The sequence below is a fragment of the Lepidochelys olivacea genome (assembly GCF_965140295.1).
Source record: "Lepidochelys olivacea isolate rLepOli2 genome assembly, chromosome: 3".
Lineage (NCBI taxonomy): Eukaryota > Metazoa > Chordata > Testudines > Cheloniidae > Lepidochelys > Lepidochelys olivacea.
In genome coordinates this window covers 47,187,004-47,212,813 of record NC_140413.1, presented here as the reverse complement: position 1 = coordinate 47,212,813, position 25,810 = coordinate 47,187,004, and the positions used below count along the sequence as shown (strand labels likewise).

Sequence of the window (25,810 nt, the reverse complement as noted above, 5' to 3'; positions counted from 1 at the left end):
GAGTTACGCAAGGCTTTCCGGAATGGAATGATTGCGTAAGTCGGGGGAGCGGGGTGTCTGTACTCCCATCCTCCTCTGTGGGCCAGACTCCCCAGCTAGACAAAATCTTCCTTGATGCACTATGTTCTCAGACCAAGCAGGGAGACATCAGACCAGTGAGCCCATCCCAGAGGTGAGAATGGGAGCTCAAGGCACCTGAGCTACAATGCACATCAAATACCTCATCAGCATTTCAAAACTGAAATATTTAGGTTTTGGTTTTTGATTTTTGCTGAAACCAAAATTTTCCATGATTTTTTTTTTCCTGTCCGGTTCTATGACTACTAAGACCTAAGTCCTAAACAGTAGTAAAAGACAGCAAATTGTAAAAAAACAAACAAACAAGCCAACCAACATTTTAAACTTAATTGTAAGACCACAGAAGACCCGATGAAGGCCAGTATTTTCAAGCATTGTTGACTAAAGTTAGCCACTGAAATTAAAGCAGCCTGATTTTCAGAGCACTGAGCCCTTGCAGCTTCCCTCGACTTGCATGGGAGTTGTCAGTACTTCTGAAAATCAGGTCACTTTTATTGGGGTCACCAACGTTACGCACTCAAGTTTGAAAAATCTGGCCCCAAATTCTCAATTTAGAATTACATTGCAAAAGCAAGCATCACATACTGCACTTTGGGTTCATGATTGAGGAACTTAGCCATGCTTGGAAACATAACTGAACATATCACAATCTGAACAGAAATTGCAAAAATGCGAAACAGAATTGATCCTGGTTGTAACAGCAGAAAACGACATCCGAGTTTAAAGCCAGAAGGGACCACCAGATCATCTAGTCTGACCTCCTCTGTATCACAGGCTCCCAACACCACTCAATACCAACACTAAAGCCAACAACCAAAACCAGACCAAAGTTTTACAGGCCACAGGCAGACAATAAGTGGGACAGAGGTGTATTGATGCCTGAAGCTCCTGCAATGGCAGGGTACTTATTAAGTGAGATATACCTCAAATAATCCCAGAGAGTGACCCACACTCACTGCTCCAGAGGAAGACCAAACCCCCAAAGTCACTGCTAATTTGACCTGGGGGGAAATTCCTTCCTGACCCTGCATATAGTGATCACAGACTTCATAGACTTTAAGGCTAGAAGGGACCATCATGATCATCTGGTCTGACCTCCTGCAAACCTCTTACCACTCAACCTCATTAACCCAGTCCTATAATAGGTCCATAACCTCTGGCTCAGTTACTGAAGTCCTCAAACCTTGATTTAAAGACTTCAAGTTACAGAGAATCCACCATTTACTCTAGTTCTAACCAGCAAGTGACCTATGCCCCATGCTGCAGAAGAAGGCTACCCAACCTCCCCCACCAGGGTCTCTGCCAACCTGAGCTGGGGGAGGGAATTCTTTCCTGACCCCAAATATGGTGATCAGTTAGACACTGAGCATATAGGTGAGACCCACTAGCCAGACACCTGGGAAAGAATTCTCTTGGAGTCCTCCCCAGCTTGTGTCCCATCTTAGGCTGATATGGAGATATTTGTTAATTGCAGTCATGGATGGGCCATATGCCATTGTAGACAACCTAATCATGATATCCCCTCCATAAACTTATCAAACTCAGTCTTGAAACAAGTTAGGGTTTTTGTCCCCACTACTTGTCTTCAGAAGGGTGGTCCAGAACTTCACTCCTCTGATGTTAAGATGCCTTAATCTAATTTCAAGCCTAAACTTATTGATGTACAGTTTATACACATTTGTTCTTGTGTCAGCATTGGCCCTTATCTTAAATAGCTCCTCTCCCATCCTAGTGTTTATCCCTCTGATGTATTTATAGAGAGCAACCATATCTTCCCTCCATTTTGTTATGCTAAAGAAGCCAAGCTCCTTAAGTCCCCTGTCGTAAGGTATGTTCTCCATTCTTCTGGATCATCAGAAACCCCTCTCTGCAGCTTTTCCAGTTTGATTTCATATTTCTTAAACATGGGAAACAAGAATTTCACACAGTATTCCAGATGAGGTCTCACCAGTGCCTTGTATACAGTAATATCACTTCCTTATCTCTACTGAAAACACCGCTCGTGATGCATTTTAAGATTGCATTAGCCTTTTTCATGACTGTGTCTCATTGGTGGCTCATAGTCATGCTGTGGTCGACCAGTACACCAATTGCTTTCTCCTCCTCTGTCACTTCCAACTGCTAAGTCCCTTCCTTATAGCAAATATTCTTGTGAGCCCCTAAAAATACTATTAAAATTCATCCCATTTCTATTACTCCAGTTTTCAAGGATGTCCAGATCTTCCAGTATGATATTGCAGGCCTCCTGCATACTGGCAATAACTCCCAACATTCTGAAATCTGCAAATTTTATTAGTACACTCCCATTTTTTGTGCCAAGGTCATTAATGAAAATGTTAAATAAAATTGGTCCAAAAGCCAAATCCAGAGGAACTCCACCACTAACCTCTCTCCAGCCTGACAGTTCACCTTTCAGCATGACCTACTGTAGTCTCCTCTTTAAACAGTTCCTTATCTGCCTTTTAATTCTCGTATAAATCCACATCTTCTCCAATTTAACTAATAATTTCCAATGTGAAACTGTATCAGATACTTTACTTATATCCAGCTAGATTAGATTTACTGCAGGTCTTCTGTCTAGAAAATTAGCTGGAACCCTAAGCAAGAACCAGCCAGCTAAACACATGAGAGAGAGAATACTTGGTACCATCTCAGAGCACTGGCCTACCCATCCAGTTTGCTAGCTGTGACCATCCCTGATACTTCAAAGGAAGGAGACCAAAAAGATGGCAGAATACATTGGGGGTAAAATAATCTCTTCCTGACCCCTGCAAGTGCCTGGCTGAGGTCCTGAAGCATGAGCTTTAGGAACACAAGACATAAACCAGAAGGGATGATCCAGTGCTGCCGAACCCTACTCCCTACCATCACAAGCAACTGAGTCATAAAATCCCATTCAAATTTATTGAGTTGTCTCTTAAAACTAATTAAGTTGTTTGCCCCCACAACTCCTATTGGGAGGCTGTTCCAGAACCTCACTCCTCTGGTGGTCAGAAATCTTCTTCTAATTTCCAGCCTGAATTGTTCATGGCCAGTACATACCAATTGGTTCTTGTGCCAACATTGTCCTTTATCTTAAATAGTTCTTCTCCCTCCCTGATGTTTTCCCCTTGATGTATTTATAAAGAACAACCATATCCCCTCTTATCTTTCTTTTTGCAAGATCAAGGAAGCCAATCTCTTCCACTGTCCTTTCATAAGACAGGCCCTCCATTCCCCTAATCATCCCGGTAGCTCTTCTCTAGACCCATTCCAGTTTGAATTCATCTTTCTTGCACATGGGTGACCAGAATTGTAAACAGTATTCCAAATGCCTTGTACAATGGCATTAATACTTCCCTCTCTCTGCTGGAAATACCTCACCTGCTACATCCTAGGATTGCATTTACCTTTTTTGCAGCCACCATCACATCAGTGGTTTATCATCATCCTGTGATCAACCCCAGGTCTATCTCCTCCTCTGTTGTTTCCAATTGATGAACCTCCACTTTGTAGCAGAAATTCTTATAGATTAGAGCATGACCTTACACTTTGCACTATTGACTTTCATCCTCTTTCTATTATTCCAGACTTCAAGGTGATCCAGTTCTTCCTGTACAATAGTCTGTTCCTTCTTTGAATTGATGATGCTTGCCATCTTTGCATAAATAGCAAATTTCATTAGCAGACTTCAACTTTTTGTCCCAATGTCATTAAAAAAATATTGAATAAGATTGGTCCCAAGACCGAGTCCTGAAGAACTCCACTAGTAACTTCCCTCCAGTCAGATAGTTCACTTCTGAACAGAACTTTTCAGCTTTCATCCCTTTAGCCAGTTTTTTATCCACTTTATAATTCTTGTTCTAATCCCCATTTTCTCTACGGTCATGTCTACACTACAAAAGAACTCCAATTTTACAGAAGTTGATTTTTGGGAACAGATTGTATAAAGTAGAGTGCATGTGTCCACACTAAGCACATTAATTCGGTGGTGTGCATCCACAGTACCGTGGCAAGCATTGACATTCGGAGCGGTGCACTGTGGGTAGCTATCCCACAGTTCCTGCAGTCCCCGCTGCCCATCAGAATTCTGGGCTGAGCTCTCAATGCCTGATGGGGCCAAAAAATTGTCGCAGGTGGTTATGGGTAAATGTCGTCAGTCATTCCTCCCTCCCTCTGTGAAAGCAACCGCAAACAATCATTTCACACCCTTTCCCCTGGATTGTCCGAGCAGATGCCATAGCATGACAAGCCTGGAGCCCGTTCAGTTCACCGCAGCAGTTATGACCACTGTAAACACCTCGCACATTAGCGTGCAGTTTATGCAGAACCAGCACCTGAAAAACCAGGCAAGGAGGCGATGGCAGCGCGGTGATGAGGACTCGAACACAGATTTCTCTAAAACCGCGGTCCCCAGCAATTTGGAGATCATAGTGTTACTGTGGCAGGCTCATGCTATGGAACGCTGATTCTGGGCCCAGGAAACAAGCACAGAGTGGTGGGACCGCATAGTGTTGCAGGTTTGGGATGATTCCCAGTGGCTCCGAAACTTTCGCATGCATAAGGGCACTTTCATGGAACTTTGTGACTTGCTTTCCCCTGCCCTGAAGCACAAGAATACCAAGATGAGAGCAGCCCTCACAGTTCACAAGCGAGTGGCAATAACCCTGTGGAAGCTTGCAACGCCAGACAGCTACCGGTCAGTCGGGAATCAATTTGGAGTGGGCAAATTTACTGCGGGGGGTTGCTGTGATGCAAGTAGCCAATGCAATCAAAGATCTGCTGATATCAAGGGTAGTGACCCTGGGGAATGTGCAGGTCATACTAGATGGCTTTGCTGCAATGGGATTCCCTAACTGTGGTGGGGCTATAGACAGAACGCATATCCCTATCTTGGGACCGGACCACCAGGGCAGCCAGTACATAAACCGCAAGGGTTACTTTTCAATGGTGCTGCAAGCACTGGTGGATCACAAGGGACGTTTCACCAACATTAATGTGGGATGGCTGGAAAAGGTTCATGACGCTCGCATCTTCAGGAACTCTGGTCTGTTTAAATGGCTGCAGGAAGGGATTTACTTCCCAGACTAGAAAATAACTGTTGGGGATGTTGAAAAGCCTATAGTTTTCCTTGGGGTCCCAGCCTACCCCTTAATGCCCTGGCTCATGAAGCTGTACACAGGAACCCTGGACAGTAATAAGGAGCTGTTCAACTATAAGCTGAGCAAATGCAGAATCGTGGTAGAGTGTGCATTTGGATGTTTAAAGGGTTGTTGGCGCAGTTTACTGACTTGCTCAGACGCCAGTGAAACCAATATTCCCATTGTTATTGCTGCTTGCTGTGTGCTCCACAATATCTGTGAGAGTAAGGGGGAGACATTTATGGCGGGGTGGGAGGTTGAAGCAAATCACCTGGCCACTGAATACGTGCAGCCAGACACCAGGGCGGTTAGAAGAACACAGCAGGAAGCACTGCGCATCAGAGAAGCTTTGAAAACCAGTTTCATAACTGGCCAGGGTACTGTGTGACACTTCTGTTTGTTTCTCCTTGATGAAAACCTGCCCCCTTGGTTGACTCTAAATTCCCTGTAAGCCTCCCTCCCTCCCCACTTCAATCACAGCTTGCTTGCAAAGGAAATAAAGTCTCTATTGTTTAAAAAACATGTATTCTTTATTAATTGATTATAAAAATAGAGAGAACTCACAAGATAGTCCGTGTGGGATGTGGGAGGAGGTTAGGAGGGAAGGAAAAGGCCACTTTAAAACTTGTTGAATGACAGCCTTCTGTTGCTTGGGCTGTCCACTGGGATGGAGTGGTTGGGTGCCTCCCCTTCTCCCGCCCGCCATGTTCTTGGGCGTCTGGGTGAGGAGGGTATGGAACTTGGGGAGGAGGGAGGGCAGTTAAACAGGGGCTGCAGCGGCAGTCTGTGATCCTGCTGCCATTCATGAACCTCCACCAGACACCGGAGCACATCTGTTTGATCCCACAGTAGCCCCAGCATTGCCTCATGCCTCCTCTGATCTTCCTGCTGCCACCTCTCCTCACGTTCATCGGCCACTTTCCTGTACTCTGCTATTGTGTCCCTCCAGACATTCTGCTGAGCTCTGTCAGTGCCGGAAAACTGCATGAGCTCAGAGAACATGTCATCGTGCGTGCATTTTTTTCGCCACCTTATCTGAGATAGCCTTTGGAACAGAGGAGGGAGGCTTGAAACATTTGCAACTACTGGAGGAAAAAAAGGGAGTGAAGTATTTAAAAAGATACATTTTACAGAACAATGGCTATACTCTTTCATGGTGAACAACACTAGTCACATTACATAGCACATGTGATTTTGGTATAAGGTCGCATTTTGCATCTTATATTGAGTGCCTGCGGCTTTGGTGTTAGAGCTCACACACGCAGTGCCGGGCAACAGAATTCGGCTTGCAGGCGGCCAGGGTAAGCCATAGTATTTCGGCTTCTGCAACCTTCATATCAGCAGCGCCCTCCTCTCCCATACCAAGCAAAGCACGTTGAGTTGGCCATTTAGTGCTGCGGTTTTCCTGTTAACGTGCAGCAGCAGAAACCAAACTAACCCTTCCCCCCATCTAATTCTCTGGGATGATTGTTTTACCCCTCACCCCACCGCGTGGCTGGCATCAGGCAAGATCCCTGCTAGCCAAACGCAAACAGCTCAGCGCCAATGCCCCCCCCCCCCGGAGTGGCTAACTGTGGGGAGGATTTCTTTTCAGCCACAGGCAAACAGCCGAGTAGAAACGGCCACCTCTGAATATCCCTTTAATTAAATTCCCCTATTTCAACCAGGCTACCACGAATGATATCATTCTCCTGAGGATAACACAGAGAGATAAAGAACGGATGTTGCTTGAATGCCAGCAAACACCGGGACCATATGCTGCCAGGTTTTGTCATGCAATGATATCAGATTACTTGCTACTAGCATGGCGTGGTATAGTGTCCTACCATGGAGGACGGAATAAGGCTGCTCTCCCCAGAAACCTTCTGCAAAGGCTTTTAGAGTACCTCCAGAAGAGCTTCATGGAGATGTCCCTGGAGGATTTCCGCTCCATCCCCAGACACATTAACAGACTTTTCCAGTAGCTGTACTGGCCACGAACACATCCCAAGTCCTCAGGGCTACTTAATCATTAAAAAATGCTTGCTTTTATAATATGTATTATATTTAAAAAGGTACACTCACCAGAGGTCCCTTCTCTGGCTTGGGAGGGTATTTCAGTCAGGGTGATAAAAAGATCCTGGCTGTCGGGGAGAACAGTGTGCTGTGTGCTCTCCTCAAGCTCGTCCTCCTCCTCCTCATCTTCTCCGTCTGCAAAATCCTCAGGCATCGCGGAGAGTACCCCATCATCGGAGTCCATGGACAGGGGTGGGGTAGTGGTGGCGCCCCCCCCCAGAATTGCATGCAGCTCAGTGTAGAAGTGGCATGTCTGGGGCTCTGTTCCGGAGTGTCTGTTTGATTCTTTGGTTTTCTGGTACGTTTGTCTGAGCTCCTTAAGTTTCATGCAGCACTGTGTTGCGTCCCTGCTGTAGCCTCTGTTCCTCATGGGCTCGGAGATTTTTTGAAATGTTTTGGCATTTCATCTTTTGGAACGTAGTTCTGATAGCATGGATTCCTCTCCCCATACAGCGATCAGATCCAGTACCTCCCGTTCAGTCCATGCTGGAGCTCTTTTTTGATTCTGGGACTGCATGGTCACCTGTGCTGATGAGCTCTGCATGGTCACCTGTGTTGATGAGCTCACCTGGCGAAACAGGAAATGAGATTCAAAAGTTCCCAGGGCTTTTCCTGTATGCCTGGCCAGTGCATCTGAGTTCAGAGTGCTGTCCAGAGCGGTCAAAATGGTGCACTGTGGGATAGTTCCTGGAGGCCAATACCTTTGAATTGCGTCCACACTAACCCTAATTCAAAATGGCGATGTCAATTTCAGCACTAATTCCCTCATTGGGGAGGAGTACAGAAATCGGTTTTAAGAGCCCTTTATGTTGAAAAAAATGGCTTCGTTGTGTGGACGGGTGCAGGGTTAATTCGATTTAATGCTGCTAAATCCGACAAACTCGTAGTGTAGACCAGGCCTAATTTAACTAATTATTTCTCATGTGGTATCATGTCAAATGCTTTTCTGAAGTCTAAATATATTAGCATGGTTGCATTTCCCTTATCTAAAAAAATCAGTTATTTTCTCAAAGAAAGAAATCAGGTTAATCTGGCATGATCTACATTTGGTAAACCCATGTTGCCTTACATATCCTTTACCATTTACCCACAATGAATTTTAATTTTCCTTCTGAAGTCTTGCACACTACTGAGGTTAGGTCTGTAATTGACCAAATGACTTTTCCTCACCCCTTTCCTAAATATAGGTATAAAGTTAACTATTCTCCAGTCATTACCCCAAAATAGATGGATTAATTAAAAATCCTTGCTATTGGACTAGCAATCTCATGTGCCAGATCTTTCAGTATTCTGGGATGAAAATTATCTGTTCCTCCCCATTTGAATGCATTAAACTCTTGAGTTTTTCATCCATCTGAAATGTGGTAATTTCCATTTCTATGCTCATTTCCACCAGCCATCCTGCCTTCATGCCCATGTTCCATATTATCATGCTTATTGAAAACCAAGGCAAAGTATTCATTTAGTTTTTGGGCCATACCTAAATTAGTTTGAATCTCCTCCTCTTATAGCCTCACTCATTGCATCCAACCTCATCCTTCCTTATTTCTTATTTATGTAACTAAAAAACTCATATGATCTATTTTTAATTTCCTTGGAAAGAGCTAATTCAGTTTGACGTTTAGCAATTTCTGCATTGTCTAACCTCCAAGATGTACCTTTCTTTGCTCATCTATCCCTTTTACCATTCCTTATAGGCTCTCTGCTTACTCCTAATAACCTTTTTGAGGTGGTTAGTCATTCAGCTGGGGCTGGAGTTTTTCCCTATGAATTTTTTGTCCTTCAGTGGGATGCAAATTACCCCCCTCCCCAGATGTTCTGGTTTAACTTGGATTTAAACTTGGAGAATGGTCAGTTTGGATGAGCTATTACCAGCAGGAGAGTGAGTTTGTGTGTGTATGGGGGTGGGGGGATGTGAGAAAACCTGGATTTGTGCTGGAAATGGCCCACCTTAATTATGCACATTGTAGGGAGAATGGTCACTTTGGATGAGCTATTACCAGCAGGATAGTGAATTTGTGTGTGTGGTTTTTGGGAGGGGGGGTGAGGGGGTGAGAGAACCTGGATTTGTGCAGGAAATGGCCCAACTTTATTATCATGCACATTGTGTTGTCACTTTGGATGGGCTATCACCAGCAGGAGAGTGAATTTGTGTGGGGGGGTGGAGGGTGAGAAAACCTGGATTTGTGCTGGAAATGGCCCACCTGATGATCACTTTAGATAAGCTATTAGATAAGCTATTACCAGCAGGACAGTGGGGTGGGAGGAGGTATTTTTTCATATTCTCTGTGTATAAATAAAGTCTGCTGCAGTTTCCATGGCATGCATCCGATGAAGTGAGCTGTAGCTCACGAAAGCTCATGCTCAAATAAATTGGTTAGTCTCTAAGGTGCCACAAGTACTCCTTTTCAAGTTACAGATAGTTTTTGTATGGCTGATTTAAAGAAATTCCAAGCCAGTTGACTTCTTTAACTAATTCCCTTGATTTCCCAAAGGTTACCCTTTTGAAATAAAAAGACATAGCTGACAACTTGGTTTTGTTTACCTTTGCATTTAATTTAAACTCATGATCACTCAGTCCAAGGTAATTTCCTACGACCATCTTATCTATGATTTCCTCACTGCTTACAAAAACCAAGTTTAAAACTGCATCACACCTAGCTGGTTCAGCAACAATTTGATGAGGAAAACTGCCATCTATCATATCCAGGAACAACTGGGCCCTACCAGTATTAAGAAGCATTTATTCTCTAATCTATATCTGGGAAGATAAAATCTCCTATTATGACACAATTCACAGTAGTGTTTTCCTCTCTAATATTTATTGTCATCCTCAAAAATGGTAATATTATTAGAAAGATAAATACTACTATCCATATCGGAGTCCGACCCTGGGGATCTATAGCAGACCCTTATAGCTGTCCCAATAGAACCTCTTTTGCAATCCTTCCCCAAGGTGATTTTGACCCAAATAGCTTCTGTTTTGTCTATACTGCTACTTCTTTTTTCTTTACAGTTTTCATAGATGCACATCTTTATTTCTAGCTCTCCTAAACAGACATACCTTTCAATACCAGTCATGAGTGCTGTTTCACCATGTTTCTGTAATCCCTGTGTCTGGTTTGCCCTCCTGCACTAGTATTCCAGATCTTTCATTTTATTGCCCAGACTCCATGCATTTGTGTATCACATGTAAAAGTAATTCCAAAATTCCACTAATGCATAGGAGGATAAACTGTCATTAATGGTATCAGTACATAATATAAATGTTAATGACTCCTTGCTTTGAAATACTGAGTTCTTTACATGATGCATTTGAGAATGTTACATGGCATCTGGAACACATTAAAAATAAATATATCCAGTATGTACAAAGCATGATGCAATATATTCTTTAAAACGTCTTACAAGGACGTGAATTCTGTATGTTTAGCTCATGAGGAGGTAAGTAAGTTTCCATGAGACTGGGAATTGAAGAAGCAGTCATTTTGGGGGAATCCCTTTGTCCAACTGTTGTGTTGTTACTGGAATGCCATTCACAGGTTGTTTTAAATGTACAGGGCAAACCTCATCCCTGGTGTAACTCCAGTAAGGTCAGTTTGGTTACACCAGGGATGAATTTGGCCCACTTTGTATTCTCTGTTGTGCCACTGTCTTCCACAGAAACTCTTTCTGCTTCATCTAAACTTGAAGTCATGTTCATCCCTGATGTACGCAGGTGCAATTCCACTGACTTCAATGGGCTGAGTTTGGCCGTGACACCTGTAACATATAATATGGATTTTACTGCTTACAAATGGGGCCAGACTGGAGTCTTCTGTCGATAGTATCAAAGGTCTATTGACATCACCTAGGAGAAAAGTTTCTAAACACTGCCATCATTTTTTCAGCAGAATCCTCCACTGAAGGCTATGGGGAATTCTGCTTAAAAAAAAAAAAAAAAACCTCATGTCACAATATTTCTCTCTGAATTTTCATATTTTCAAACATTTGAATGATATTTACACGCAATGGCTGTTAATTTAGAACCCTGATTTAGTCTTACAGTGTTATATTTTACCTGAAAATATCCAATACTCAGAGCCCCTGAAGATGGGTGTAATGTAAGAACTTTAAAAAGGTAGGATGGAATATTACCTTTGCTCAAACCAGCCACTCTCCCAACTGTTACATTTTAGTTGCTACTTATTTAACATTCAGCCAATGAGTAGATTCATCAGTAGATACACTGGCCTGGTCCTTATCAGGATTCCATCGTGTACCCAAAGCACTTCTGACTTTTATTAATTGTATGGCGCTCAGACACAGGCACAGAGTTGAGAATTATGAAAAATAATGAACTCGAGCAGGAGCAGCATCTGCAGCGACACAGTTAGAGAGGCTTCCCCAACCAGAATCCCTTCTCACTGGTGTAAATGTGTAGTATCGATGAACCCCACCTGTGCCACATACACAGAAACAGCCACAGGACGGAAGATGAGCAAATTAAAGTTTAATCAAATAATAAACTCTGGTAGGAGCAACAAATAAACTAGCCTTTTCCATGTCTGCTTTCCCTTGAGAATACAGCAATCTTTTTCCAGAGGACCAGTGTTTGAGTCACCACCACCCTACATGTTGGTTGGTACTAGGTAGGTCTGGGAAATTCATGATATACATGTGCGCAATAGGTTTGTAATGCTTGCAGGTGGTATGGATATACATAGCTCATGCTATGCCTATGTATGGGATCACGGGACTATATCCCTCTTCTTGATGCTACTGCCTCATCGTGTTTGGAGCTTTGTTCTGAAATAAGAAATCAACTCTGCTCTTCCATTTTTGAGGATGTCTGATATCAAAACCAACATGACACGGGAACAAACGACACATGGCACATTGCTTAATGCATTACTGGAAGGTGCTCAGATACCACGAAGAGGAGCACAGTATAAAAACCTATATAGCACAGATTAAGATAATATCAAACAACAAAATATATCCCAGGCAGTAACAGCTAAAGGCTTCATCCTATACCTGATGTCTTCAACGGATGCAGTATCAGGCACTAAAATAATTTCAGACAGTAGGTCTGATAGTTTGAGGAGTTTTTGTAGGAGCCGACATGAATCTGAGTGTGACTCCAGAGAAGAATTCTGATTTTTTTGCAATGTAATATCCCTTTGCTGAACAAAACCTAATCATGTGAGGCTTAGATAGTTCCATTAAAGTAAAATCTATAATGCAGTGTCCAAGTACAAACAACAGTGATGCCTACCAGTAGGACTTTTAGACGACTGGACAAAAGGCCTTCCTTAAACCTTATTCCACAGAGCTAGACACCTGATTTCCCTTGCAAAGTTACATTGGGATATAAGACAAATAACAGAATATATAGCAGAGCCCACTGTGTGAGAGAATTAGGGCACATCTAAAAGCACCCTCTTTCTGAGAAACTGAATGATAATGGCTTTGCCACTCCTCCTCAGCACCTAGGTTAGTCTCAGACAATGTGAGAAAGAGAAGAAAATATCATATGACTTCTCCACATGACTAAGACAGCTCAGATTCAAAGCTGTTTATGAAAAGATACTTTGAAATTTTCATTGACATTCAGGGAATGCAAAAGGTTTGCATCCAAGTTTGGAGAGAATGTCTGTTCTAAAAAATTTCTGCTATATCGTGGCACAGTCGGAGAATCAACACAAAGCTGAATACTGGCTGATTTCATACACACATTCTGACTTAAAGTCAAATATTGTATACATCTCCAGATACTTGCTCTTTACTGCAAGATCAAAACAAGTAGAAATCCAATGAAAATATTTAAACAACATACTACCCTCCCCTGAAATTCCAATGTATACAGCTTCAAAGCAAATTATATGAAATTATAACTCTCTAAGTTTATAAACAAAGTTGTGGGTGAATTTATAAAACACATTTTGTAAAATGATATTACTTGCTGTCAGTTCACAGTTCTACACTCTTTGCCCTGCAATCTTGTGGTCACTGGTTAAAAGACTGTTGGATGTAAGATCAAATTTTAATTTACAAAGGCATCAAAAGACAGGGACAAGTATACTACCAGTTGTGAATAGGTCCAGTACCATTTGCTGGGAGTGTGCTCATGTTGGTCAGCACAACATGTTCTGAAAGTTTTGAAACATTATCAAAATTGCTGATCTGGGTGGTCAAGGATTTCCGACTTTCAGTGCTTGCATGACCTCTGGTGAGTCGTTCATCCTGGTGATGGTGAATGCGAAGCCAGCAACAAGAAAAAGCTGCTTTAAATTCTTCTCTAAATTTTCCTGTCAATCAAAAAAGAATGCACAAAAACATTATTATACAAATGGTGTTTTAATAAAGCTAGCATATGGAAGAGACATGGTTAGCTAGTGCCAAAGTGAATCCAAAATAATCAAGTACTCGTCTAACACGACAAAAGCAGGCAAGAACAGTTTTAGTGATTCAGGAAAAGGCAACAAAATTCCACCTTTTAATAAGGATTTATAGTAGGTGTAGTAGGAATACTAAATTAATTTTTACATGGCAGACTAGACTGGCTCTTAAGGTAATGTTCCAGTTTGTTTGTTGAGTAAATAAAACACATTTTATGAAAACAAATAATTGAACTTGAGTAGGTTGAAATGATTGGGCTATTACTTGACGTGAAATGCGAGGACAAAACTAATTTCTGTTTTACCTTGCACATTTTACAAAGGAAACCGGATTAAAAAGATAAAGAAATATCTGATTTTCTGTATATTACAGTGGTCATTTAAAGAAGCTCCTATTCTGTCCATTTTCAGGACCTTTGAAATAATTGGGGACACACTGAAATTGTTACTACAATGAATTTCATTACAGGAAAGATGGTGTGTATTTAAAGAACAGGGCTGGAAGTCAGGAGTCCTAAGTTCTATTCCCCATTCTGCCACAGGTTTCCTTGGACAAATTATTCACATCTCCCACCAGTTTCACAGTCGCTTCAATGGTGACTTGATTTACACCCATGTAAAATGAGATCAGAATCACACCCTTAATCTCTCTATGTCTCAGTTTTCTCATCTGTAAAGAGGGGATATTAAAACTTACTTTCCTAACAGGCTAAATGAATGAATGTTTGTGTTCAGGTACCAAAGAGATGGTACAATATAAGTAAACACCAGGAGAAACAGAACAGACGCTTGGTATGAAGCCTTTTGGATAGCATAAGAGCCCCCAGATTTCCATGTAAAAACTTTAAATTAAACACCAAACACATTCAGAAAAGTTTGGCTAACTCTTGTACACCTTTTTCTTTGATGTTGCCTCTGTGTTAATAAGTTTAAGCTGGGAGAAGAAACAGATGTGTTGCAATAAGAGTGTCCCACATCCAAATACCCTGAATTTTAGTGTTCTAAGGCTCTAGATCCAAATTTTGAGTCTTGAACCAATAACTGATGTTGTGTTCATTTAGATTGAATAAATGACCCTGAGAGATAAGGTGTTACCATGACCCTAAAACTGTCCAACATTAAAAGGTTTAAAACAAGGTTTGGCATTTGGTATATAGAGACCTCAGCCTCCTTAGTGCCAGGGCAAAGACACCTTTAAAATGTTTTTAATCTTTTATTTAAAAGATGCAGGGGGAAACAAATTAAATAATTTGAAATGTGAAGTCTTAAGTAAGGCTTTCATTTTTACAGCATCCCTTATTTCCTTTCCTTTTGGCTGTAATGAGTTTTAGAAGGAAAACGCCTGTTTGACTGTTTTTGAGATGGTAATAATTGTCCTTTCTGGAAAAAAAGAAGAGGTTACTAGAGATGGGATAGAGCTATTGCTGCTGTTGTTAAAGTCTGATTCTGTTTCCTAAAAGGACAAAACCACACATGCATCCCCCTCACTGCTGGAAAACTGCTTGCAACCTCAGTGCAGGCACAGCATGTCTTATTGGCCACTCCAAGGCCTGGCAAATTTTTACCAGCATTGAGCTGTTTAGGACATTGCTTTTAGCCACCTTTCTGGTCACAGTTACAGCATTGTTGCAGAAAAGACAGTTTTGGCTGGCTAAGCCAGACCCTTATTAGACAGAAAGAATAAGGAAATGGATAGGAAAGAAAAATAAGGTAGGGAAGGAAAAGGACAAGTTGGGGTGTGGGGAGGGGAGGAAGTCTCACATCCCGGGTGGTGTTTGGGATTTAGCCAAAGCTGGTGGAGGTGTCCTTTGGGACCCTCTCTCTGGCCTGGTCCACCTCAGGATTAGGTCCCAAGAGACGGTGGGGGTGGCAGCATGGTGGTGAAGCTCACTCCTTCCCCTTCTCTTGTTTTTCTGTCAGCAAGCATTCACATTCCCTGCTTTTGGTCAGCCAGCATTGACTTTCTCTCAAAGTCTCTTCTTTTATGGACCCCAAGTGAGTGATGGATGGAATTGCTCATCCCTTCATTATTCTGTCCACCAATTGGGCCTAAACTCTAACAATTTTGGCTCACTGATTTCTAGTCCCTCACTTCTCTAGCTTACCAGACATGATCTTAACACCATCCTTGAATTATTTCAGTTGGTCTTTTTCTTTTGTACTAATTCACTCTGTCTCCCATTTGCACCTTTCCACATTAACAGTTGTTGTTCTAGGTTATTGTGACAGTTTATGAACTTCCATTTCCTTTTCACAATTGAGCTCACAATTAGGGTAAATCTGTAGGCCCAACGGCCACAACAGTAGCCAGAAATCTTGGTTAACAGGTCATTGTTTGCTAGATATCGCTGAATTGACTGGAAATAATAAGAACAGCAAATCCTATTCTCATTAGATTTCCTGGATAGTTTTGCAAACCTTGGATACCCAGATGAGCATCCAAAAGTTTATCCAAACCTTATCTGAACTACACCTCTAAACTTCATCTATCACTAGTTGTGATCAAGCCTGCAACAAACCAAACTAAATGGTAAGAGGACTGAAGAAATGTTTGGTGATTTTTTTTTTACATACTATATTTCTACTGAAAACAGTCTCATACAAATAATAGAGAAGGATCAAAGGTAATAGAAGAGAGAATGGTAAATAAATGTCAGTTAGGAATATTTTAAGACTATTTCTACATTATATTATTTTTACAAAGGCACAGTATTGTTACACTAACAAGCAGGTAGATACTAAAATATAAAATTGTATTTTGTAATATTTTTCTACTGCTTCATTTATCTTTAGAAAATATCTCTTTCACCACAGCTTCAAAAATCCCCAGCAGTAAAACTATAAGAACACATAGGTCCTTTTTCTTTCATCTAGGTAGAGAATCTTCTGAGATTCAGCAACCTCCCCTCCTTTCTCCCCTCACCCAAGGGGGATTCCTGCCATTTAAGTCCTGGAAAGGATTAACTGAAAGTAACATAAAATTTCCCCCTTAATTATGAGGTCCTCACAATACTTGTAGCCCTTACTCAGGGCCAGATTCTGCCACCCTTAGGCACCCTCCTCTGTCCTGAACCCAGCCCCAAGCTCTCCCCGCCACTCTCCTGCTGCTTCCAAACCCACACATTACCCACTGCTCTGTACCCTGACCAGCGCTCTCCCCCCTGCCCTCCTGATGCCCCTAGTCCTATGGTATTCCCCCACACCCACCTTCTAGCTCTCCCCTCTGCATGGCGTCACAGCTCTGCTCAAATTTGGCCCCAGTGACCTGCCATCCTGACAGGGAGGTGGCCAGGCCAAATTTGAGTGAGTGGCATTGCAATGCAGTGCATGGGGTTGCAACACCATTCAAATTTGGCATGTCTGCCTCCCGTCATATGGGGGAAGCTGGGCCAAATTTCCAGCTCCAACAGGCACCAAAGGTGGGAGGGCTAGGGCCCTGCCTCCAACCCTTATCATTGCACCCCAAAATCTACACTTCAAGCTAGTGGGGTAATTCCAGCTTGAGGAGACATAGTCGCCTTAGCTCTGATCAAGCTCGCGTGCTAAAAATAGCATGAGCAGCAGGAGGGGACAGCCACCCTGTCTGTGTGCCTAGAGTCTTGGATGGGTACATACTTGAAGCGGCTAGTCCTTCCCATTGCTCCCACTGCTGTGGCTATGCTCCATTTTTAGCTTGCTAGTTCTATTAGAGCTAGTGCTGGGGTGACACCTTCAGCTTGAAATTTAGACCCACCCTGATTCAGATGAGCACTCCCTATAAAATTAATGGGGATACTTGAGAAGGCAAGGTGCTACTCAACAAGTGTAGCAGACCGTGAGGATAGAGGGACTTATCAGGACCTGCACCTAGATCCCAGCGGTTCAGTTGTGCTGCTGCTCAATTTTCAGGTCAGTCTTTAACCTAACTGATTACTATGCATTACACTTTAACTACATTTTCAATATGTAACACAGTGATCATCTGGAAACTCACCACTGAGAAAGTTATAAATGATAGGGTTCACTGCACTGTTGGCATACACTAACCAGTGCGAGAATGTAAACCAGGCATACACAGTCTCTCTGTCATCAGCATAGTTAAACATCCCCCAAACCCTGCAAAATAAAGAGGAAAAAGCCAGCCTGAAAGACAGCGTATAAGACTAAATATAAATGCTGTACTTTTATTCTATCTGCGGTATCATATAAAGCCCAACACATCCAGCTTTCCCAAGAAAATACAAAACCTCTTCCCACCCAACAACCAGCTTCCATGATGGTTTTGCACAGCGCAGAAGCCACAAGCAGTTTTGTCTTCAATGCACACATGGCACCCAGCTAGATAACAAAAGGGTAATTTATACCATCCAAGGCAAGGGGGGAAAATGTGTCTTTAAGCCAATACGACAATCTCCCAATTCTGGATCCAGCCTCTCAATTCTGGGCCCAGCTCCTAGCGCAACGAGGCTGCTGTAGAGTTAGGGTGGCACTGACTGGCTGCCTGTGGATTCTCTGCTGGCCCAAAATAGCTGGACTGCAGTGGCTCCAGCAGCATCCCCTCATGTCCTTGTGCAGGAGGCTGCTGCATTTAATCACTATGGATTATAGCAGAAATGTTCATGTTAACTCTCTGATTACAAGCTTCCCTCCAGTTTGACAATATGAATACACAGAAAATAGAGAAGTGGCACCCATGCATCTGACATTTGCCAGAGGACTTTCAGGTAGGCAGTGTTGTTGTAGCTGTGTTGATCTCAGGATATTAGAGAGACAAGATGGGTGAGGTAATATCTGTTATTGGATCAACTTCTTTTGGTGAGAGAGACAAGCTTTTGAGCTTCCACAGAGCTGAAGAAGAGTTCTGTGTAAGATCGAAAATTTGTCCCTCTCACCAACAGAGGTTGGTCCCATAAAAGATATCCACCTTGTATGTCTATCTTTCATCAGGGCAATACAATTAAGTTCTTTTTGTTACATTTTACTTAATGTAATCGTGCCAAGACAGTGACACTATGCTCATCACCTTCGCAGCTATAAATGTCATTGGAGGTCAGACAGTATAATTTCTCCCCAGTTTGTCAGTGTGTGTGTGTGTGTGTGAGTGTGAGAGAGAGACAATGAACTGATAGAACAGAGTGTTTACTGAATATACTGTTTGGCAAAAATAGCCACACATAAAATTCATTGATTTGCCTATTATTTACTGATTCATTGATTACTCTGATATCAATATAATAAGTCTTCATAAAAATTCTCCTTTGACTTTTATTATATTCTGGGAGCATCTTCCGAGCTTGGAAGAATTGGAACACTTTATATTTTTGCTTTCGTTAAACAATAAAAGCTTGCTTGCTTCCCTGATTTTGGTAAATTTCTGCATAGTTATATACAGATCAGTTATTAATTTTAATATTTGAAACACCAGAACAAAATCGTTTGGGCTTAATTCTGCTACACATGCTCACATGGAGTCAAGCCATACACCAGGGCAGTCCTACTGAATACTACCCTACCCAGTGTTCTCCATCAGATACTACACTCCCGGAGTCCATTCACGCAAAAATAAGTTTGAATGTGTAGGTCAATGAGATTTCTTGCATGAGTAAGTGACCGCCAACGTGAACACGGGTTTTACAATCTGACCCCAAATTTCTGCCCTTATAATTGTTTAGCTAACAATTTGCTTACAGCTGCTCGCTGAGCTTCAGTTTCTTTATTGTAAAATATGTGGGTATCTATTTCAAAACTAAAAAAAAGAATATAGCAAACCACATCATAGAGAAATGCTTTTAGACAGAAAACTTCCCCCAAACTCTTTACTGCTTGTGAACAAACTTTACCTTTTTAAGACATTGAGGATACTAATTGGTAGATAGCAAAGTGCAAAAACCAAGAGAACCACCATTAGCATTCGTGCTGTTTTCCTCCTGGCTCGAATCTGTTTTATTTCAGCTGCTACCCCACTAATCCTTGACTTGGTTGATTGTCCCAGTTTCCGGGGCTGTGCTAAAGAGGGCAGAGGCTTCCATTTTCTTTGAACTACTGATGAAGTTCCTGGGATCTAAAAGATTAAACAGTAAATGGAATCTTCGTTAATGCTGTTTCTCTAAGGGAAATTCATCACCACGTAAAAAGAAGCATCGTAGGAAGTTAATACAAAAAAGACAGACAGGCTGAAATAAAGCTCCATGATAACACAGTACAGTTTAGTAGCTTGTCAAACAAACACTTTAATCCAACACTGCTGTTCATTTAAGAGAAACAGGGTTTCAAAGGTATTATACAGACAATCCCAGCTATGACTTAGTAAGAACAGAACTATGCACATAACTGTGTGCATCCACGGCTTTATATGCTCATTGCATTTTCAAATATGTGTCCTAAGGGTCCATAAGGCAGCTGTGCTTTCCCTATTTATTGGGGGGAGTGAACTTATTTTTTCTGCATTGTGGTCGTTGCCCAGGGTATTCCTAACAGAGATTTGCAAATGGTGTGTGCGTGTTGGGCGGAGAGAGGGAATCATAACAGGATGTATGACTAGTTAGCCTATCCAACGACATGTCTAAATGAGTAGGTGCTGGCTCACTTTGCTCTCTGGAGATTGGTAAGCACCAAGAGCCTGCTGTTGGAGAAGCTGCTCATGGAGGAAGGAGGGCCAGTGGTAGAAAACCCAGACAGTATGGAGAAAAAAGGACATTTTAGCTAAGACAGGGTTACAGAATAAAGGAAAGGGGCACCAGGTTAAAGTCTTCTCAATTAGTATAAAGGTGACCTGTGGGGCAAGAGATGCTCATTTTTGCCTCCTCAGCATTCTGACTGATGCCTCAGTGGGACTAACTGAAAGTGCATCTGTTGGGCACCTCATCATGCACAGACACCCCATCGAGACTGAATGGGAGAGCTCTGCTCTCTCACTTCCTGTGGTTGGAAAAGATTGCATTTCCTTAGTCAGAGCAGCTAGCCAGGGGTCTGTGGTCCCAACACCAGTGCAGACATGGACTCACTGGATCCCTCAGGAGCTGGTGCTGTGCCAGGTTGAGCTTGGACATCTACGTTCTGGGTAAGCAGCTGACTAACTGCAAAGGAAGCCTGTGCTCTTGCAGAGACACAGCTACACTGGTCAGGGCCTCTGTCACAGTACATGGGGTCAATTCCCCACTGCTGCCTAGCACTCACGTTCGCTATTTCCCCAGTTCTCCTTCAGCCCAGGCAGCTCACATGTCTCATTGCTTTAATTTCCTGCAGCAGGGCACCAGAAACTCCTCAGCATTTGTTAATGTCTCCTGTGGAGGAGGTGCTAGTCCCTACCTAGAAGAAGAATTCACCAAAAGCATTACATATCCATGAGGTGGACTCTAAAAATCATAAAACTGGGCTGAGCATGAGATTAAAAAATCCTTGTTTGTGTCGGCCTTCCCCTTTCTGAGACTTAAGGCAAAGCTAGTCCCCACTCCCTATTTGTGTGTCATCCTTCTGGGTTGAAAATTCAACCTGAAAAACACACACAAAGCATGGCTACTCTCCAGCTTCCAGCTGCTCAGGCCCTCTCCCATTCTTCCTCTCTGCTTCCCCATAGTGTCCTTTCCAACACTTGCTTCCATACTTCTCGCTCTTTATAGCCTCCTGCCCCTCACATTCTCCCTCTCTGATCCCCCCATGACTAAAAACTTTGACTCCCCTGTTTGCAGGAGACAGGCTTTGGTTTTCTTTTCAGTAAGTATACATGCTGTGGGACAGCACACAAAGGGACTGTCTGAGGCCAGGCTGAAAAGCAGGTGTTTTTACATTTATCTCTAAAGCAGGGACTATTTTCTCTCCATCTCCTTCACTGCCCCTCCCAAGAGGTTTTATGCTGGCCCTCGGAACTACAGGTGAACTTCACTCACAGAGAATCTCATGAGCACAAATATAATGAAAACGTCAAACTGTGCAGGAACAATTGTTTCTATCTTCAGTATTTTCCCACTGTTTATATCTCCATTTTAAATCTGTTTAAAGCACTGGTCACTTGAAAAGTTTCAACTAATTCTGTAAAGTTCAGCAAGGGAGTTTCTGGGTTTATTTCCCCCAACTAGTTAATTTGTCATGTACCAAAAGACTTTTTTTCCCCCACCCTCCCATAATTCAAACACATAAAAGGATTTTGCTTCAACTTCCCCAAAATACTTCAGGGGTGAGAACAAGTATGAAAGGCTACATGTGAAAAGATCTACTTTTTCTGAGAACTGTGAGCGTTTATAATATGAGGGCAATATTAGGCCCTGGTTCTGCAAACAGTTATGCATGTGCATGGCTTTACTTGTGAGCAGTGCCATTGGCTTCAACAGGACTAGTGACATGAATAAAGTTATGCACATGTATAAGAGCTTGCAAGATCCAGTCCTTCGTTATACACATTTTTTCTACACAGGGAAAGTGCCCAGCATCATTATTCTGCAATAATTATTTAAGAATAGCTCCCTGTATGGACATACTTATTCTGGAATCAAAGAGCCTTTTTTCCAGTTCAGTTTAATCCACTTCTAATAAATCCATGGGGGGAGTTTTGAGGAATAGCTGTCATGCTTCAAATTGGCACCCGACCTTACTCTGGAAAAATTTGCCTGTGTAGACAAGCTCTTAATTTAGGATTTTTTTTAAAAAAACTTGATTCAAGTTCACTGTAACCTTCCAGTGAAGATCCATAATGACAAACAGGAAATCAGTGAAGTTGGGTTGTAGGGAACCGCGGGACACAGGATAACATTTAGTATATTTCAGGTGTTTTTATAAACACAAGAAATAAAATCTGAACTCTGACATCACACCACTGAGGATTCACAGCCTTTTGGCCAAGATCCATAGTCTTGTCAATTTAGTATCTGAAATCAGTATGTCCTATTCTCGGGGATTTATCCTACTCTAATGGCAGAATTGACTCTGATTTATGGTATTGGGTCTTTTCCATCTCACTGCTGAGAAACTACACAGAGAGGTGCTACACAAAAACCTGAATTTGGGCTCTAGGAAGTATTTTGATGTTCTGTTCTTCTAATGCCAAAACTGAAGCTTTTCCTTCTATTTCGATCTGATCTTGTTTTCTGAGTTACCATATTAGTAGCAAGAACTGATCAGAAAACAACCCCCTCCCAAATATGTTGACAATTTCCTCTCCTCTTGATTTTGTTAGAATTTCATTTCAACAAAATTTTTCTGACAAGCTTTATTGATATTTGCATCCAATTTGGGTACAAAGAAATGGAATCTTGCCTCAAGACTTTGTATGGCTTATTTCTAATGAAACACGAGACATGATTGATGAGTCTGTGGTTAGAGATGACCAATCTGCTTTTCAAATGCTTCTAATAGCAAGAGCGGATCACAGATACAGATTGTGGTACAATGTTGATCTCCTTGTACATCCTATAAAGCTGCCCAGTGTTGTAGGAGTTACTGCTGAGAACTTATCTAAAGAAACCTGTTTCTGTTCTATCTCCATTTTGGAGGCATTATAAGAATTGCAAGAATTTGCCTCCTTAAGCCAATAAGCAAATAATTCATAAGATGTTGCAGGCAAAAAAAATTTTTAATACATACTCACAGTCAGGCTGCTAAAGTACTATAGCCTGAAGAGAATAAAGCTTGGCTTACATATGTACTACTGATGCATATTTTAATCACATACATACCAGCACAACACACACTTTTACCAATTATTACTATCAACTGAATTATACGGACACATTTAGCTGAGACGATTTGTAGAACACAAATAAGCTCTCTAAAATCCTCAGATGCTTTACATCAGCATTTAGAATGGTTAGAACTGGCACTAGAAGTTGTGGGCTGTTTTCACCCCCACGTGTATCAAGCTGGAAAGCCAAGCATCATAATCTTGCTTTTAAAACTCGGAAAAATTTTGAAAACAAAACCACAATGGGCCCAAAACATTTAAGCACATGTATGTGACTCTCTTAATTATTGAATGTGTGTCAGCATGTCCAGCATAAAGCCATTCAGTCCTAAGGAGATTGTTCAGCTCTTGCTTTATCTCTTCTCCATGATTCATAAAGGAACAAAATCCTTGTGAACAGGAGGGATCCCTGCCTATTAGTAAACAACATAGGTTACTCTAAAAGCCAGGCGGCTGATGCTGTTGCCCTTTGCTTCCATAAAGCTCCTAATTCTGAGATGATAAAACCATGTTTGCAAAGACTTTGCAAAGCAAAGACATGATCAATAAGTTTGGAGAGCAGACAGAGAGTAAAACACAATAGGGATGTCTTGTGAGTGAGTCATGGAGGCTAACTTTTAATCACCTGAAGATTCACTTTAGAAACAGCCCTCATTTTAAAACAAACTGCTTCAAGAAGTTTTCTGTCAAGGCCTGGGAATGCCTTGGCTGTTAGTACTTTGGATTTCATCATCATGTATGTCTAGCAAGATCATTGGTACATTGCAGCAGCAGAATATTTAGATGGCATTCTGATAAACAGCATGATTCCTTACTTGGGGTTATTACCAAAGATTCAGAATAGGACTGTTGATTAATTGCAGTTAACTCACGTGATTAACTCAAAAAATTAATTGTAATTAATTGCAGCTTTAATTGCACTGTTTAGAATACCAATTGAAATTTATTAAATATTTGTGGATGTTTTTCTACATTTTCAAAAATATTGATTTTAATTACAACACAGCCAATCGCTCTGACAAAGTTTGTTTACATTTACAGGATATATTGCTACCCACTTCTTATTTACAATTTCACCTGACAGTGAGAACAGGTGTTCGCATGGCACTTTTGTAACCAGCATTGCAAGGTATTTACATTACATTGCATTCATTAAATTTGTGACTGAACTCCTCGGGGGGAGAATTCTATATCCCGAGCCCTGTTTTACCCACATTCTGCCATATACTTAATGTTACAGCAGTCTCTGATGATGACCCAGCACTGAATAATGGTGTGAACATTTTCAGAAACATTTAGGGATCTGGGCCAAAAAATTTTTAGTGGGGAGGGATAGCTCAGTAGTTTGAGCATTGGCCTGCTAAACCCAGGGTTGTGAGTTCAATCTTTGAGGGGGCGATTTAGGGATCTGGGACAAATATTAGGGATTGGTCCTGCTTTGAGCAGGGGGATTGGACTAGATGACCTCCTGAGGTCCCTTCCAACTCTGATAGTCTATGACCCATCTCAGGTGATTTTGTTGCTGTTATTTTGTTTTCCTATCACTGCAGTGCAAAATTTGAGAAAATGGCCACATTTCCAAACAGAACTTTAGATTTGTAAGGCAACCTTTTCTCAGACTGGGCCCATTATTGCTGGAAAATGGTGGCACATATTTCAGCAACAAATACACGAGCTGTTACAAACTCAAAACTGAGCTGAAATTTTTGTAACAAAATGAAAAAAAAATGTCAACTTTCATACACCTCTGCAGCTCCAGGGCGATATAAAATATCTGTGTAACATCATCCTCGGAGCTCAGTTATTCTCTCTCAATAGGAACCTTCAACCAGGACAACTGGGGATCCATCTTCTTCCCTTAATTGATCTTTTTGCTTCCTCTGTCCCCGAAATCCTCCATCTCCTAAATGGCTGCCCTAGACTGGAGCACAAATTGTTTTTCATTCTGCTTGGCTGCCATCGTTTCTGAAATAGGAGACTAGGATGCAGACTATAATTTCACACCCAAAACTGCTACTGAAGTTTGTTGGGTACAAAAGGTTGTATTGATCAGGTCCTGTGTGGCATTATGGAGTTTCTGGAGAAAAACGTTGTCCATTCAAATAGAAAAACATAGTAAGCCAATATAAATCAATGACTTACCTGATGGCACCATAGTTTTCGAAATATTTGTAAATAGGCCAACACCATAAGACACAATGGTGCCATGTACGTCACCAGAAAAAAACACATGTGGTACATTTTGGGGTAGACCTCACCTGGAAAGAGAATCAAAATAGAAAAAGAATGTACATACAAATATAGTTTAAAAATTACTTTAAGTCACATTATACCTGCAGATACTCAAATGTAGGGCTCATTGATTATAATGGGAGATATATACATGCATCTGATGGCAGAAATTAGTCCATTGCTTTTAGATTCATTCTGTTCATACATTTTAAACAGGCTTTTGCTTCATAGTAGTATGCCACATTGGTGTGTGAAGTGCTATGTCACACTCCTTTGTTACATGTGTGTTAGCA

General features: G+C 41.7%; 1 protein-coding gene across 2 annotated transcripts in view; it reads right to left on the bottom strand.

The window, feature by feature from the left end:
• Positions 1-10,673: 10,673 nt before the first annotated feature.
• Positions 10,674-25,810, bottom strand: part of HCRTR2 (hypocretin receptor 2) — a 68,925-nt gene continuing 53,788 nt past the window's right edge. The window contains exons 5-9 of one of the 2 annotated variants that reach the window (XM_084623603.1): positions 25,428-25,543; positions 19,453-19,673; positions 17,607-17,728; positions 13,343-13,543; positions 10,674-11,015 (exon numbers count right to left, since the gene is read on the bottom strand). In XM_084623603.1, the coding sequence (XP_084479729.1) occupies positions 10,822-11,015; positions 13,343-13,543; positions 17,607-17,728; positions 19,453-19,673; positions 25,428-25,543 (854 nt within the window). In that variant the 3' untranslated portion in view covers positions 10,674-10,821. Of the gene's footprint in view, positions 11,016-13,163; positions 13,544-17,606; positions 17,729-19,452; positions 19,674-25,427; positions 25,544-25,810 lie in introns of those variants that run through there. The other variant, XM_084623604.1, reaches the window with a different exon arrangement.